The sequence below is a fragment of the Leucopleurus acutus genome, assembly GCF_964270905.1.
Source record: "Leucopleurus acutus genome assembly, chromosome: 19".
NCBI classification, from domain to species: domain Eukaryota; kingdom Metazoa; phylum Chordata; class Mammalia; order Artiodactyla; family Delphinidae; genus Leucopleurus; species Leucopleurus acutus.
Window position 1 is genome coordinate 10,766,700 of NC_139161.1, and position 14,694 is coordinate 10,781,393.

A 14,694-nucleotide genomic window follows, 5' to 3' on the forward strand; every position below is an offset into this window, starting at 1 on the left:
GGGCCTTTGCAAGTACCCCTCGGAGAACTCCCCTTCCCTTTCCACGCTGACTGCCTGCCCTCCCCAACACTCGGTCAGAGGCTCGTGGTCTTTCCCCTTGTCCGTCCTTGAGGGCAGTGCCAGCCATGAGGCCCCCATGTGGGAGGCCCAGGTACCCTCCCCTGACCTGCACCCAAGGGGAATGGCGCAGGACTGGCTCTGTGCTGCCTGGGGTGTGCCATCCAGAGGGGTTGGGCACTGCCCTGCGTGCCCCTCGTCCCCGAGAGCCCCCTCGAGGCCTGGCCTCAGGTGCTGGGCTGCCTGCTCCTCCAGGAGTGTCCCCGCAGCTGCATCTGTGTGGAAGCACTGGCCTAGGCGTTGTGATGGAGCTTAGGGAACCAGGGCCTGGGCCTGCTTGCATGGGAGGTCTGGTGTGCCAAGGCTTACAGGCACCAGCTCTAGCATGGGGCAGCTTGCCTGCATGGATTTGCTCTGCCTGCCACCTGCAGGACCCTTTCTTGGGTTCCCTACACCCGGGACCCTGTGCCTGCTGAGCCTGGACGCCCCGGGGGCTGGGGGGCTGGTTTAGTCCTCACTCGAGAGCATCTCTCTGCCTGGGGCTGAGTTAGGGGTCCCTTAGGTCCTGATGGAGCGGGGCCTGTGGTCACCCTGTCCTGTCTGAAGGGGGTCATGTTTCAACAGGAAGTTGCGTCAGAGGGTTTTGTAGATGCGGCAGGCGGCACATCCACATCCGATGAGCTGGAGGCTGCTAGTTACTCTGCCTGCAAAAGAAGAAAAGAGGATGCAACCCCGTTTGAGGTCCCTGATGCGTGCTCTTCAGACTCTGAGCAGGTAGTTTGCATAAATAGTGGCACACGATGCCTCCCGCCGAGGCTTGCATGAAACTGAGCCTCACACCTTCTCTGATGCTGAGGATGGCTGGTGGGGAGGTGCTTTTCACTCCTACCTGGACTGGTCTAGGAAGGAGCCATGCCTTTAGGTGTCAGCTCTTGTGACTCTGAGGATGTTCTGCTAACATTGAATTTCAGCTTTATTGTATGTGGCGCCCTACCCCACTTTTCCATCCATCTTTTAATTTCTTGTGCAGCTATCTTCTTTGGTTCATGGGAAAACTTACCCTGAAAGTCCCACAGGCCATACAGATTCTCTGCATGGAAAAGAGCAGCGGGGGCCTGGGTTTTCCGTGGGAGCTGGGACTAGTCTGGTGGGGGTGAAAGGCCGAGCCTCTGCTGGGGCTTAGAGAAAACCCCCAGTCTCTGCAACTGCCAGCGCCTGAGGTTATGGGCTCGTGTTCTGAACCCCGGTTGTGCGGAGGAAGCCCGCTAAATTTAGTCTCTGGTTTCTGGAAGTTCAAATCCGACTTCTTTCATTTTCTATAGCATTTGTGAGTCTTGCAGATTTCACGAATACTATCAAAAGTGAAACTACCTAATATATGTAATGGAAGTATTTTTGCTTATGAGGAAAAGCAGTGAGGCTTCAGACATTGAAGAGTGATGTTTGTGGTATTTACCTATCAGTCTTTTACAGAATGGTGACTTTTTTCCTGAGTAAGATGGCCATTGATTCATTTAACAAAGATTTATTTGAGCAGCTGCTGCCTGTGGGGCACTGGGTGCTCGGTGTGAGGGGGAAGCATGTAAACCAGGTGTGGTCTTGCCTCTGGGCTTGGGTCTGTTGGTTAGTTAAGAACAGAAACACCTTGGGAACTCCCTGGCCATCTAGTGGTTAGGACTTGGTGCTTTCACCTCCTGGGGCCGGACTTCAGTCCCTGGTTGGGGAACTAAGATCCCACAAGCCATGTGGCACAGCCAAAAACAAAAACAAAAAAAGCAAAAGCACCTTGTAGGGCTTCCCTGGTGGCGCAGTGGTTGAGAGTCCGCCTGCCAATGCAAGGGACATGGGTTTGTGCCCCGGTCCGGGAGGATCCCACATGCTGCGGAGCGGCTGGGCCCGTGAGCCATGGCCGCTGAGCCTGTGCGTCCGGAGCCTGTGCTCTGCAACGGGGGAGGCCACAACAGTGAGAGGCCCGCGTACCGAAGAAAAAAAAAAAAAAGCACCTTGTAAATACAGCGGACATCAGGGTGCGAGCACTAACAGAAAATGGGGGGGTGGAGTGGGGGGAGAACCCCTTCATGATCTACACAAACAGGAAAACCAAACTGCAAATAGATTTTCCCAGAAGGAAGGTTTAATATCGTAAAGATGTCAGTTCTCTCCTCAGATGTATACATCCAATTAGCCAATTAATGTGTAAAAGTAGTATTGTTCCCAGTGGGTTTGTTTTTGCTTTTGTTTTTGTTTTGAAATAGATAAAAGACTCTAAAGTCCATCTAGAGTATAAATTGGCAAGAGTTCCTATGAAAAATGTAGAAAAGTAGAAAAATAAATGGGAGATTTGACATCAAAATGTATCATAAGCTATAAACATAGCAATATAACATCCTAATGGAGTAACAGAGACCCATCAGGGAGGGTTGACGTAGAACATCCAGACGCAGATGTGAGCATTTATGGCAGTTGAGCACATGGTAAAGGTGGCATCATGTATCAGAGAGTAAAGCTGTGTTAAGTAAGGGGTGTTTGAACCGTGGCTCACCATTTGGAAAAAACGGTTCTTTACTCATACTAAACACTAAAATATATACCAGCTTGGTTGACCATTTTAAAGTAAAATACACCCTAAAAGTTCTTGTAAATATAGGGGACTATTTATAAAATTATATAGATATTCCTAAGGCTCACCAAAACAACCCCTTAAATGCTGATAGGGGCACAAAAATATTCCAGATTCTGAGTTAGAGGGGACCATTCAGCAATAAAGTGGAAAAGCAGATGGCTAGAAAACATTTGCAACATGTGACAAAGCGTTCACGACTGGAATACCTAATCAATTCTCTCAAAGAAATAAGACATCCACGCACTAACAGAACAATGGGTGAAGGACATAAAAGGCAGTTCCCAGGAGAAAGAGATAAGTGGGCAGCAAATGTGGGATAGTTCTCTGGAGGGGTGATCAGAGGAGAGCACATGCCCACCGCCCAGAGGCTGCCCTGTTGCCTCTCAGATGGGTGGGGTTTGGTTTTATTTATTTACATATTTTATTATTATTTTTCAAATTGAAGTATAGTTGATTTGCAATGTTTCAGGTGTACAGCAAAGTGATTCAGTTATGTATATATTACATATATAGATCCTTTTTAAGAATCTTTTCCATTATAGGTTATTACAAGGTATTGACTATATTCCCTTTGCTGTATAGTAGGTCCTTGTTGTTTATCTATTTTATATATAATAGTGTGTATCTGTTAATCCCAAATTCCTAATTTATCCCTCCCCCACATTTCCCCTTTGATAACCATATTTGTTTTTATGTCTGTGAGTCTATTTCTGTTTTGTAAATAAGTTCATTGGTATCATGTTTTTAGATTCCAGGGTTTTGGTTATATTAAAAAGAGGGTTTGGGCTGGTGGCTGCCACCACAGGTGTGGCGACATCCACCAGTCTGCTCTTGGGGGCTGGGGTGTGGTCTGGGGTCCGCGTGATGGGCTGTTATCGTGTCACCCTTTCTCCCAATGGTTGTCTTCCAGGAACTGGGTCACATCCCTCCAGGGGTCCGTCTTGCATTTACTGCCATCTTTACACAGCCGCACCTCCCAGACCCTCCTGGTTCCGCGGGGTCGCCTAGCTCACTGTGGTGTGTGCTTCCTTGTTCTTTCCCTGCTGACAGCGCCCTTCCTTCTAGAAGGCAGACCTGACCCATGTTCCCTGGGGGGCGGCTGGCACCTGTTCATGAGGTCAGAAACCTCCCACCAGCTTCTGTGATGCCCAGAAGGCATCTGATCACACACGTGTCACAGAGGGATCCTCCTGTACTGTGCCATGAATGTTACAGGAGCCCTGAGGATGCTGTGGCCCAAGCATATCTACCAGAGCCTGACATCTTATGCACCAAAGCTGTTAGAACATGATTACCTTGACTTATTTGGGGCTTCTGTAAAAAGGAAACACCCTACTCGGAAGTTTGAGTATTTTAACCATTAGAAATCTTTTGGTTGCAAATAATTGAAACCCAGCTCTGGTTAATTAATACAATAAAGGGAATCTGTCACTCTCGTAACTGAGAAATCCTCAGGTAGACCTAGCTGCATGCGAGGTTTAATCTGGGCACCTAGATGATATTCCCAAAGTCCGGGTATCTCTCTGTGTCTTTGCACTGCCTTTCTCATGTCAGTTGGCTCCTTGGCCTCTCAGAAGCAGTCTCCACCACTGTGGACCCTTCCACAGTTAGCCACTTCCCACTGCATCATTCAGGGGACAAGAGAATGCCTCCTTTGGGGGCTTCCAGAGAAGCAAGAGGAAGCGTCTCTTTCCCAGGGGAAGCTCTCCTCAAACCTCAGTGGCTGTGATTGGAATACATACCCATCCCTGAAGCAGTCACTGTGGCCAGGGTGGTATGCTGACCCTGCAGCTGGAGTAGAGTTAATCCTGCTTGAGCCACTTGGCTGAGAATGGGAGGTTCAGGGGACCATTTCCTGGAGTTGGGGAGTGGGAGCAGGACGCCAGGCAGCTGGCGGGGCAGGGATGGTCCAAGCACCTCTCCAAGGCTCCAGAACTGGTCCAGTCAGGCTTCCTCAGCACATCCAGGAATCGTGTGGTTCCCTTAGTAGAGATTCTTGTTGGACTTTTTCCTGATGGACCCTCACTTCCTCCTCGGCATTCCCTACTATGGAGTCTTAGTTCCCTTTTGCAGTTGGCTAGCGTCTAATTGAGAGGCCAGCCCTGGTCCTAATGATACCACTGGTTGGGATAGGTCAGGCTGGGGGGTCAACCTGATCTTTCTAGTTCTCATCCCAGTTTCTTTTCTCTTGCTGATTCTGTAAAGCCCACCTTATGTTTGTAGACAGACCCCCCACCCTGCTCCCCCCACTGAAGCACTGCCCACATGTGTCATCCCAGTTCTACAAAAGTGGAAACTGAAGCTGAGAAAGGTTACCTGGGTCTGGAGACGGTGGGAAGGAAGGCTGCAGAGGGGGAGCTTGGGCAGTGCCTGTTTACTAGAAGGAAGTGCTTGATCAGATGCCAGGTGGAAAGGTGACACTCTCCTCAGCCCTGCCGTCCTCCCTGAATTGGCAAAGCACTTGCTGTTGAAACCGCACTCCTTCTCAGATTGGACTCGAACCCAGCTGCACCTCAGATTGGGCCTTGAACCCACGAGCCCTGACTTAGGAGGGGACTCGAACCCACTGTCTTTTAATTGAAACTGCTCACCTGGTCTCAGGACTTAATGAAACTCAGGTTCTTTTGTCTCATCACAGAGATAATTCAGCATGAGGTAAAGCGACAGACAAAGAGTGGGTTTGTTAGCATAGGACACTTGTGACAGATACAAGTGGGCAGGCAAGGGAGCGCAGCCCCAAGAACAAAGAGGGCTACATTTTTATAATCAAAGAAAAAGTGGGGAGGGGAGAAGACCACCTTCTTCCTCATTTTTGGGTAGACATCAAGGCTTACATCATTAGTTCCTCCTTTGACCCTATATATGGTCTAACAGGGACAATCATGGCACTATTTAAATCACCTATGTGTTAGCAAAAGGATGGTAACATACACTAAAATATTGTAATTCATCTAAGGTTTCAGTATAGTGTCCTCTTTCACCTAGTTTCTTTCCCCCCCTCACCTATGCTCCCGTCTTGACTACATGCAGAAATGCTACTCTTTGGGGACCATTAACTCCCTGACTTCAAGTAACAAGACCAGGACCCCATATCTATTGTCTTGTGTTTTAACTCTCAGGACCTGTGGCTTGAGTGTGCCTGGTGCTTGGATGTGCCTGGTTTTCCTTCAAGGTAGCACAGATTATTGCTAGGTTGCTGGATTCTTTTCTTGAGTGGTCATTGGCCTGCAACAGCTTCCTAAGCTCCCTTAAAATTCCTTTTCTGTCTTTAATGCCCTAGTGGGATTTCTAAACTAACTTTAATTATTCTATTCTCTCCCTGTCACTATCAGTGCAGGTGAAGGCAGAGGACCCCTGGGAATTGGGGCAGAGCTAGTGGGCCCACTTAGCCTCCAACACGTCAGCTTTTGTCAAGCGGCTTCACTGACTTTCTGTCCAACAAGTCAGTGTTCCCACCTGTCACCCCCGCATCCTGCTATAGGTACCATTTCAGGGTCCGCAGCACCACCCTTCTGTGTGCTCCTGACCCAGCACTCAGGTGAGTGAACGAGCTGGCCTGCCTTCCCCCAGACTGGGGTCTCCTCTCTGCTCTCCCTGTATGGGAAGCCTTTGTTCTTTTGATGGAAAAACAAACTGATGCTCATTATAAAATCAGAGGTGTATTCTGACCAAACCCCGCCCCCCCCCAAGAAGTAGCAAACTGTTGTTTTTTTCTAATTAATTCTCTTTGGACAGGAATAGGAATAGCCTTTATGTATGCATATAGAGCTGGCGCAGTGTAGCTTTTTTTTTTTTATAATGTTGTACATTCTTTTTTTATAAATTTATTTATTTATTTATTTATGGCTGCATTGTTGCTGCGCGCGGGCTATCTCTAGTTGTGGTGAGCGGGGGCTACTCTTCGTTGCAGTGCACGGTCTTCTCCTTGTAGTGCTTCTTTTATTGTGGAGCGCGGTCTCTAGGCACGCAGGCTTCAGTAGTTGTGGCCCATGGGCTTAGTTGCTCCGCGGCATGTGGGATCTTCCCGGACCAGGGCTCGAACCTATGTCCCCTGCATTTGCAGGCAGATTTCTTAACCACTGCATCACCAGGGAAGCTCCCGCAGCATAGCTTTTGAACTGAGGTATAATTGGTATTGAATGAAATGCACAGGTCTTCAGGGCAGAGCCCCCTAGATGTTCTGCTGTGTGTACAGCTTTGTCACCCCCACCAGATCCAGAGACAGAACATTGCAGTCCCCAGAAAGCTCGGTAGCATCCCTTCCAAGTCAATAAACTCTTCATTTAAAAAATGTTTTAATTAAATATTATGCCCACTATAAAGGGTATGTATAACATAAATGCAGGATTAACTAAGTGAATACTCACCCCCTACCATCCATTGTAAACGTGGGCAACTATTGGGATCTCCTCCCAACCGCCCCCATCCGCTGCCAACATCCAGAGGTTGTGACCCAGGTCCGTGCATGCATTCCCAATCAGCAGTGTTTAGTTTTAGTGTGCATATTCCTGACTAATGTGGTCAAATGACAGACCACAAGAATTAGGAATACGTAAATATGTAACAAGTATCATACATATAAACTTGAGTTTTGTCAAGGAAAATTTTAGACTTTAGCCTCGAGCCTTGCTATATGGCAGGCGTGCCAGCAGCCTGAGATCTGCCAACATCCCAGTCCTGTCTATAGACCCATGAGGGGGCCGGGCACTCACGTGCCCCCATAGATGTGTGTTGAGAGAACTCTAAGTCACCTGTGCAAAATCTAAATCTCATTCTAGGGTTTTGAAGCAGCTTATATAAAGAACAGTTAAATAAGGATAAGAAAAGGAGAAAGCAAGGTAAAGGGGAGAAAGGCAAATTGGAAATCAGAAGTCAAAACCTTTTGTTCTTGGATCTGATCACAGAGCCGACTGAGGGGTGTGGGGTCCCAGGGGGAGAGGAAACATGCTGGTGCTACAGGGAAACACGGGACTTTCCAAGGAATTTATTTAATGAGACAGAAGTGATTAGGCACCTATAGGGGGTCAAGGATTGTTCTGGACACTGTGGATGCAGCAGTGAAGAAAACAAGGACTTCCTTCCTGGAGGGGAGAGAAAATAAAGACATATTTAGTTGACAGTGGCCAAGGAGGGAAATAAAGCAGATGCGGGGCTGTGAAGGTTTGCTTTCCTACTGAGGGTGTCCGGGTGGTCTGCTGAGGGGTGTGGGGCAGAGGACTAAGTGAAGGAGGTGTCTGGGGAAAGACAGAACCTGAGGCAGGAGGCGCCCTGCTCGTATAACTGGTGATGACACGAGAGGTCAGTGGTACTTATGGATTCCAGCAGGGGGGCCACGTCCACAGGGCCCCACGGGAGGGAGAAGGAGCAAGGAGAGAACGTGGCCCAGAGTCTGCCTTGTGGGGAAAGGCAGGCAGGTTCGAGCAGGTTTAGGTTTGGCTGGTTTGAATACTCTTTGTGGGCTCTGGGTTATAGGATTGTCTAGCTGTCCTGTACTTGGCCCTGCGGTGATTCAGGGCAGGGAATGTTGGCTTGGAGGGAGAGTTTGATAAAGGAGGTGGGGGGCAGGGCTCCGTGTTAGTTGGTTTGCAGATGAAAGATCTGCTCAGATCTTTCATCTGCTCAGAGAGATCCCTCTCTCTGGGAATTAGCTAGCCCTGGGAGGGGCAGTCTCTCCAGGATTAGCAAGGCCCCCGCAAATGCCAGAGCATCCTAAAATACAGAAAGTAAAAAACAGGATTAATACTGGAGGCCAGGGGATGAGGTTAGCAGGCAGTGAGGGCCAGTCCTGCAGGGTCTTCCGGCCACACGTACGCTTTGATTCTGGATGGGCAAGTCAGCATATGAGGCAGCCTGTGGCTTTGGCCACCTTCAGACGTGTAGGACCCGGGAATCTTTGCCGAATGGATGAAACTGCCTCCTCGGCCTTTGGTGGCTTTCAGACTCAACCTGCGCCTCTTCCCTGGGAAGCCTGCGAGTCCTTCCAACATGCTAAAACCATTTGTTTTTAGTCTTTCTCTCCTACTAAACCATCAGCTTCATAGGGGAGGAACGTGTCTTACTTTCTTGTTGCATGCGCTTAGGACAACGTTCCAGGTTCCTTGGTAAATCAGGGTAGAACTAAGCGACTTGATTTAAGCCAGCCTCACGCTGAAAAAGGAGGAGATTCTGCAAAGGGCTTGGGGCTGTGGGGTCCACACACAGCTTTCTGCTGGTCTGACCTGTGGTTCCCAGTGAGGTTTCATGTCAGGACCACCAGGAAAGCTAATGGAGATGCTGGTGCCCGTGCCCCCAGGCCAGTCGGATCAGTCGGGCACCTGGGGTAGGGAGCTGCTTGGTCCTCGTGCTCACAGAGCAGGCCTGGTCTGGCAGCAGCACCATGGAAATGTAGAACCTTGGGTCCTCCAGACGTGCTGAGTCACCATCAGTATGTTGGCAAAATCTTCAGAGATCTGTACGCCCTGGAAGCTGGGGAAGTGACTGCCTCGAATGACCTTTCTTAAGCCTCTTTCTACTGCGATGTTAGCAGGGGTCAGTGTCAGGCTGGGAAATTGCCATCCAGGGTGGCCTGTGTGTCATGTTGCTTGTTTCGAGCGGATGGGCACGAAGTTTGGTCAGGATTCTTGGAGAAAATCTGGAAGCTGACCCAGAGCAAGGCTGCCCCACTCCATGTGCAGAGAAACCCCGAGGCCTTCCGTCTCCCTCTCCCGGGGACTCAGCCCAGGCATGATTACTAGCACTTAATGAACCAATGAATACTTGCTCCAGAGCAGGATCCCCAAGCGTGCAGGGCATCCAGCCCCATGGGGTCCTCAAAGGGTCCTGCCACTCCTGCTTCTCGCAGGCTCCATCTCTGATTCTGAAGTTGAGGATTCTTGCCTTTGAGCAAGGCTCTCAGGCAGAGGTGTAACATGCCAGTGCGGGTGCAGGAAGCAACTACTTAGACTTCTGTTCATTCTTCCGTCTCTATTTTGTACATAATACGTATATGGAGTATGATGTGTGGGGACCTGTACCTGCTTTCTAACATTTGAAAGCCATCCTTAAAGGATGTCCCATGGGAAGGAATTCCATGTGAGGGTCTCCGCTTGGATTGGACAGAACGAAGCGTGTGACCATCACTGCTCCCCACTTGTCCCTCCCCTCTGTTCACCACTCCCATTCACTTTGTGTCTCAATTTCATTCTTTCCAAGGTAAAGACATGGTAGATTTAACAGATGTAAGGTGGTTTGGTCGAGCTACACTTGACGTACTTCAGAAATTGAAAGGAAATTGGAGGAAAACATTGGTGAGAGTATAGTAAACCTGAGAAATAACATGTGTGTCTCTTTTTCTGTTTAGAGGAAAGGGAGAAAAAGGAGAAAAAGGAAGAAAATGAATCAGAATGCTTCCACGTCTGCAGAGTTGGATCCCTTGTCCTCATCCCTCTTGGGCCCCTGTAGTCTGAGTTCGCTTGCAAACCCTGAGCTCCCGGACACAGCCCCACCCCAAAGCCCAGCTCAGCAGGGTGGTCCCACCCACCAGACAAGCCAGCCCCCAAGTGTGGACAAGACGCCGCTGGAGGCTGTGGGCCGCCCTCTGCAGGGCCAGGTTGCGAGAGGAGTAGAAGCAGCTACGGACACCGAGTCTCTGAGCAGCCCGGTACCCCAGGACCAGACTCTGGGAGGAGCCTTCCCGGAAGGGAAGGACCACCACTCCCCAAACCCCTCCGAGGGCAAAGGCCTCCCCACTTCTGCCAGTGAAGGCCCTCCTAGGGAGAGAGATGCTGCTCAGGAGCTCCCACTGCCTGAGCCAAAGGGGGACCACTCCAGGCCCGGGAAAGAGCCGCGGGCCACTGGGCAGCAGGCCAGGGCCCCTGCCTCTGGGGTGAGTTGTTAGGGGAGTGACGACCGGGGTTGGCCTGCTATGTCTCGACACCTTGCTGTGCAGTGCAGTTCTGACAGTACTTCACTGTCTGGGAAGGGTGGCCACTACTTGCTCCCTGGGAAGGGGGGCTGTGGAAGGGGCTGCCCTTCCACCCCGAGCTGCTGACCCCTGTCACTGGGCTGGTGGCATATACTTACCCTTATGCCACTGAGTCAGAGTTTCCCTGTCCATTTTGTCCTGTTGGCCCTGATGTTTTGGGGTCTTTATTTCTTCCAGGCAAGTGTTGCTGCAGCTGAGCCAGCTGATGCAGGGAAAAGAGTTGGGAAAGAAGTTAAAAATCAGACTGAGAAAATGAAACAGCCTCCCACAAGTGTCCCTGCTTCCCGAGACAACCACCAGGTAAAGCGTCTCATTCCGACCTGGTCGGCTTTCCAGGAAGCCGTCCCCGTCCTTGCTGTCTGTCCCATGGGCTGCTCCTTTTGGCCCCGTTCCTTCCACAGCTCAATTTAATCATTTGGTGAATATGTGTTAGGTGCTGGGGGTGCAGCCTAACATTTGAAATGAGACCAGCTCCTGCCTTTTGGAGCTCACATTCTAGTGGGGAGAAAGAGAAAGTGAAGTCAGGCTGTGAGAAGTGCCGCGGAGAGAAGTAGGGCGAGGGGCTGGGGTGTTGGAGGTGGGTGCCAGGCAAGGCCTTCCAAGGAGATCTGAAAGAGTGACAGGCAAGTCGCGTGGCTGTCTGGGGACGAGCAAAGGCCCCCAGGTAGAGTGTGGTGGACCTGTTCAGGGAGCAGCAGGAAAGAGGGGCCATTGACAGCGGTGCGGAGAGGAGTCCTGGGAGGCTGTGGTAGGTGGACCAGAAGGCATTCGAAGGTTCTGAGCAGGGAAGGAATGTGACCACTCTGGCGGCTATGAGAAGCATCCCCTGTTGGGGGCAAACGTGGAGGCTGGTCATCAAGATTGGGGTTTGGGTGCTTGTTCCAGGAAGCTGCAACCAAGGACCAGACGGGTGTTTCTGGAGGAAAAGCAGGTGAAAATGAGAAGGCCAAGCCGAAGGACCCGAAGAAGCCAGAGGGGAATAACAGAAATAATGCAGCCACCGTGAAAAATGAGAGGGAGCAAAGGAGCCAGAGGGAGAGCTCACACGGAGCTAAGGAGTGGTGGGTGTGACCCGGCTCGGGGCGGCACAGGCCTGGTCCCCACCCTGAGCGGGGGCTGGAAGGGGCCATGTCACCCCAGAAGAGATTCCCACCTTGCCCTCTTGTTGAGTCTTGGGGGAAAGGGGAACACTCAGGAGGTAGGCAGTGGAGGGGCACCTGTTCCAATTCCTTTCTCAGGTGAAATGCTCTGTAATATGGTCCCTGGGGTCCCTGAGGCAGCACGGGCCTTACAGAAGTCAGGAGAGAGGCTGTCACGTCCCAGAGTACTCAGCCACCCCCTCCTGCCACAGCCCTCAGCCCCTCGGAGCTGGGCAGAGATCACCCCCCCTCCCCCACCGCGCCCACTGTCCTCCTCCACTGTAGAGGGAGAGCCGAGGGCACCCACACGGCAGACAGCCTGTCTGAAGTGTGGACGCTCTTGCACTTTGTTGGGGTGTGTCTTAGTGCACAGCCAAGAAACAAGGATCCTGTGTGCACACGTGTGCCTGTGTGTGTGTGGGGGGGTGAGTGTGTGTGTGCGCAGAGAGGTAGACTGATCCAGATATAATTGGTGTTTTCCTCCGTGGCTTTCCCCCAGCCCACTGAGCTCCTTGGAAGGAATCACGGTGTACTTCCATGCAATCATTTCAAAACATTTCGAGTTCAACCCCGAGCAACACAAAGTGTTTGTCAGGGGCGGAGAAGAATTTGGGAAGCCCGGATGGAATCATGATGTCTGCGAGATGTACTACACCAAGTGAGTATATCCCAGTAGGCCTGTAAGGAAATGTATAGAACATCCAGTCTTTGAAATACATTGAAATCATAATTTTTATCAAGTTGATTAACCCTTAGAACTTTGGGAAGATGAATATTTCAAACAACTCTTCCCTATAATGCACTTCTTTGTCATACTTCACCTTGGCCTGTTTTCTGTCTCTGCATGAAAACCATGCCTTGTTCCGGAAACATCCTCTCAGTCAGCATCGATTTATAGCTCTGGGTCTGCACTCCGTGCTATGTTTGAGAAGAATGAAGATTTCTGGGAGAGGATTTTTGGATAACGGGCTGGTGTCCTGTTTATTCACAGAGACCTACATGAGAACGGGTCCCTTGTTGAAGGCAGAACCATCATTTCTAAGCAGCACCTGGATAAGCCCATTCCATACAAGTACGTCCTCAGGCGAGGCAAGGGCCCTGTGGAGTATGAGGTCATTTACAAATGTCAGCAGAAGGAAGGCGAGCACGTGAACCGCTGTCTCCATGTGAAATCTTCCCTTCTGGGCTCGGGAGGTAAGCCTCAGGCTGGGCTCCTGATCGGAGCTCAGAAGGCTGGACGTTCCTCCTGGGGATCAAAGGCTTTCCTTGGCCCGTGTGGGTCCTCTTTGCTTGGCATTGGCTCTGCCCTACCCCCCCAGCTCTATGTTTCATAAACCTGAGCTTGGAAGCATGTTTCTGATCAGGTTGGCTTAACCACTCACAAGAGTAAACAAGGGAAAGGATTTTTACTAAGGGAAAGGAGAGAAGATAGAGCTGCTGGGAAGTAAAGGGACTGGGGCCTAGAGGGGCAGCAGTGAGCAGGGGCAAGGGCAAGGGAAACAGGGCTGCCAGGACCACAAGCCCTTCCCAGATTTCCAAATGGCGACTGTGAATAAGACATCCAGCAGAAGCCATGAAGGGCTGGTCCACTGCCCCCTGCTGTCTGTCGTAAGTGTCACTCTTCTATTTTCTTTTTTTCACTTTATTCTGTTTCTCTTTCTTTCTCTTGTCTGTTATCTAATTCTTCTTTCTGTGCTCTGTTTTCTACTCACTGTATGCAGTGTGTGTGGTGTTTGTGTGTGTGTCAGGTGTGTGTGTCCAGTGTGCGTGTGTATTTGTGTGTGTGTGTACATGTGCATGTGTTCTATATAGAGAGTCTATATGGGTTCTACTTTTAGGAACTTGCTTAGATCTTCTTTGTGGCTGACTTCTTGGTCTGTCATAAATATTCCATGTATGCTCAGAAAGAATGGATAATGAATTTTGTGACTCAAAAGCTGTATGTATATCTATTAGATAAAGCCTGTTTAATATTAAAGTCCTTGTTTAAAAAGATCCATCTGTCAGCTTTTGAGAGAGATGTTCCAGTCTGTCACCAAGACCAGGTACTTTGTTTATTTATTTTTTTAATTATACTCATGACTTGTGTGGGTTAGGAGTTTGGATGGAGCACAGCAGGGCTGGCTGGTTTCTGCTCTCTGACGTCTGGGGCCTCAGCTAGGAAGGCCTGAAAGCTGGGAGTGATTTGCTGGCTGGGCTTTGGAATCATCTGGAGGTGTCTTTGCAGTTGATGCTGCCCGTGGCTGGGACCTCTGTTGGGCTGACAGCGATTGAGGTCAGTGGGGCAGGTGCTTGGTCATTTTGAACTGGCCCAAAGAGACAGAGAAGAAACTAGAGTCATGCTCTCTTTTTAAATGTGCCCAAGTGTTGACTTGATCGCCTCCAAAAGACTCTATCCTGTATGGGCTGACCAAAGAACAGAGCCCTGCGATACTTTCTGGTTTTGCCCTGTACTTGCTGGATGATCCAAACTGGCTGTTTCCATGCTTGAGGTGACCCCTCATCAGACAAGAGCTGATGCTGATCTATTCTTGCCGGAGGAGGTGGTAGTGATTTGGGATAGCAGGTCCCATTTGCTCTTATTTAAGAAGCACTGCCTTAGTCACTTCAGATTTTATCTGGCTGGGTCCTGGTACTTAAGCTGTCAAACCAGATAGAGATGCGCTTTTCAACACAGAGACAATCATTTTAAAGTCCATTAAAAAGATTTTCCCTTCCTTCCTTCCTTCCTTCCTTCCTCCCTCCCTCCCTCCCTCCCTCCCTCCCTCCCTCCCTTCCTTCCTTCCTTCCTTCCTTCCTCTCTCTCTCTCTCTTTCATTGAAGTATAGTTAGTTGTTGTGTTAGTTTCAGGTGTACAGCAAAGTGATTCAGTTTTATATATATATATTTTTTCAGATTATTTTCCATTATAG

The 14,694-nt window shown here is 50.0% G+C and overlaps 1 protein-coding gene across 7 annotated transcripts in view; it reads left to right on the top strand.

The window, feature by feature from the left end:
• The window catches only part of RNF213 (ring finger protein 213), a 110,275-nt gene that overhangs the window by 14,389 nt on the left and 81,192 nt on the right, over positions 1–14,694 (top strand). For 4 of the 7 annotated variants that reach the window (XM_082861188.1, XM_082861191.1, XM_082861190.1 and 1 more), the window contains exons 4-8: positions 10,020–10,544; positions 10,821–10,943; positions 11,529–11,704; positions 12,282–12,440; positions 12,774–12,976. In XM_082861188.1, coding sequence (XP_082717314.1) covers positions 10,020–10,544; positions 10,821–10,943; positions 11,529–11,704; positions 12,282–12,440; positions 12,774–12,976 — 1,186 coding nt within the window. Of the gene's footprint in view, positions 1–662; positions 832–10,019; positions 10,545–10,820; positions 10,944–11,528; positions 11,705–12,281; positions 12,441–12,773; positions 12,977–14,694 lie in introns of those variants that run through there. The other 3 variants (XM_082861192.1, XM_082861193.1, XM_082861194.1) reach the window with 2 other exon arrangements.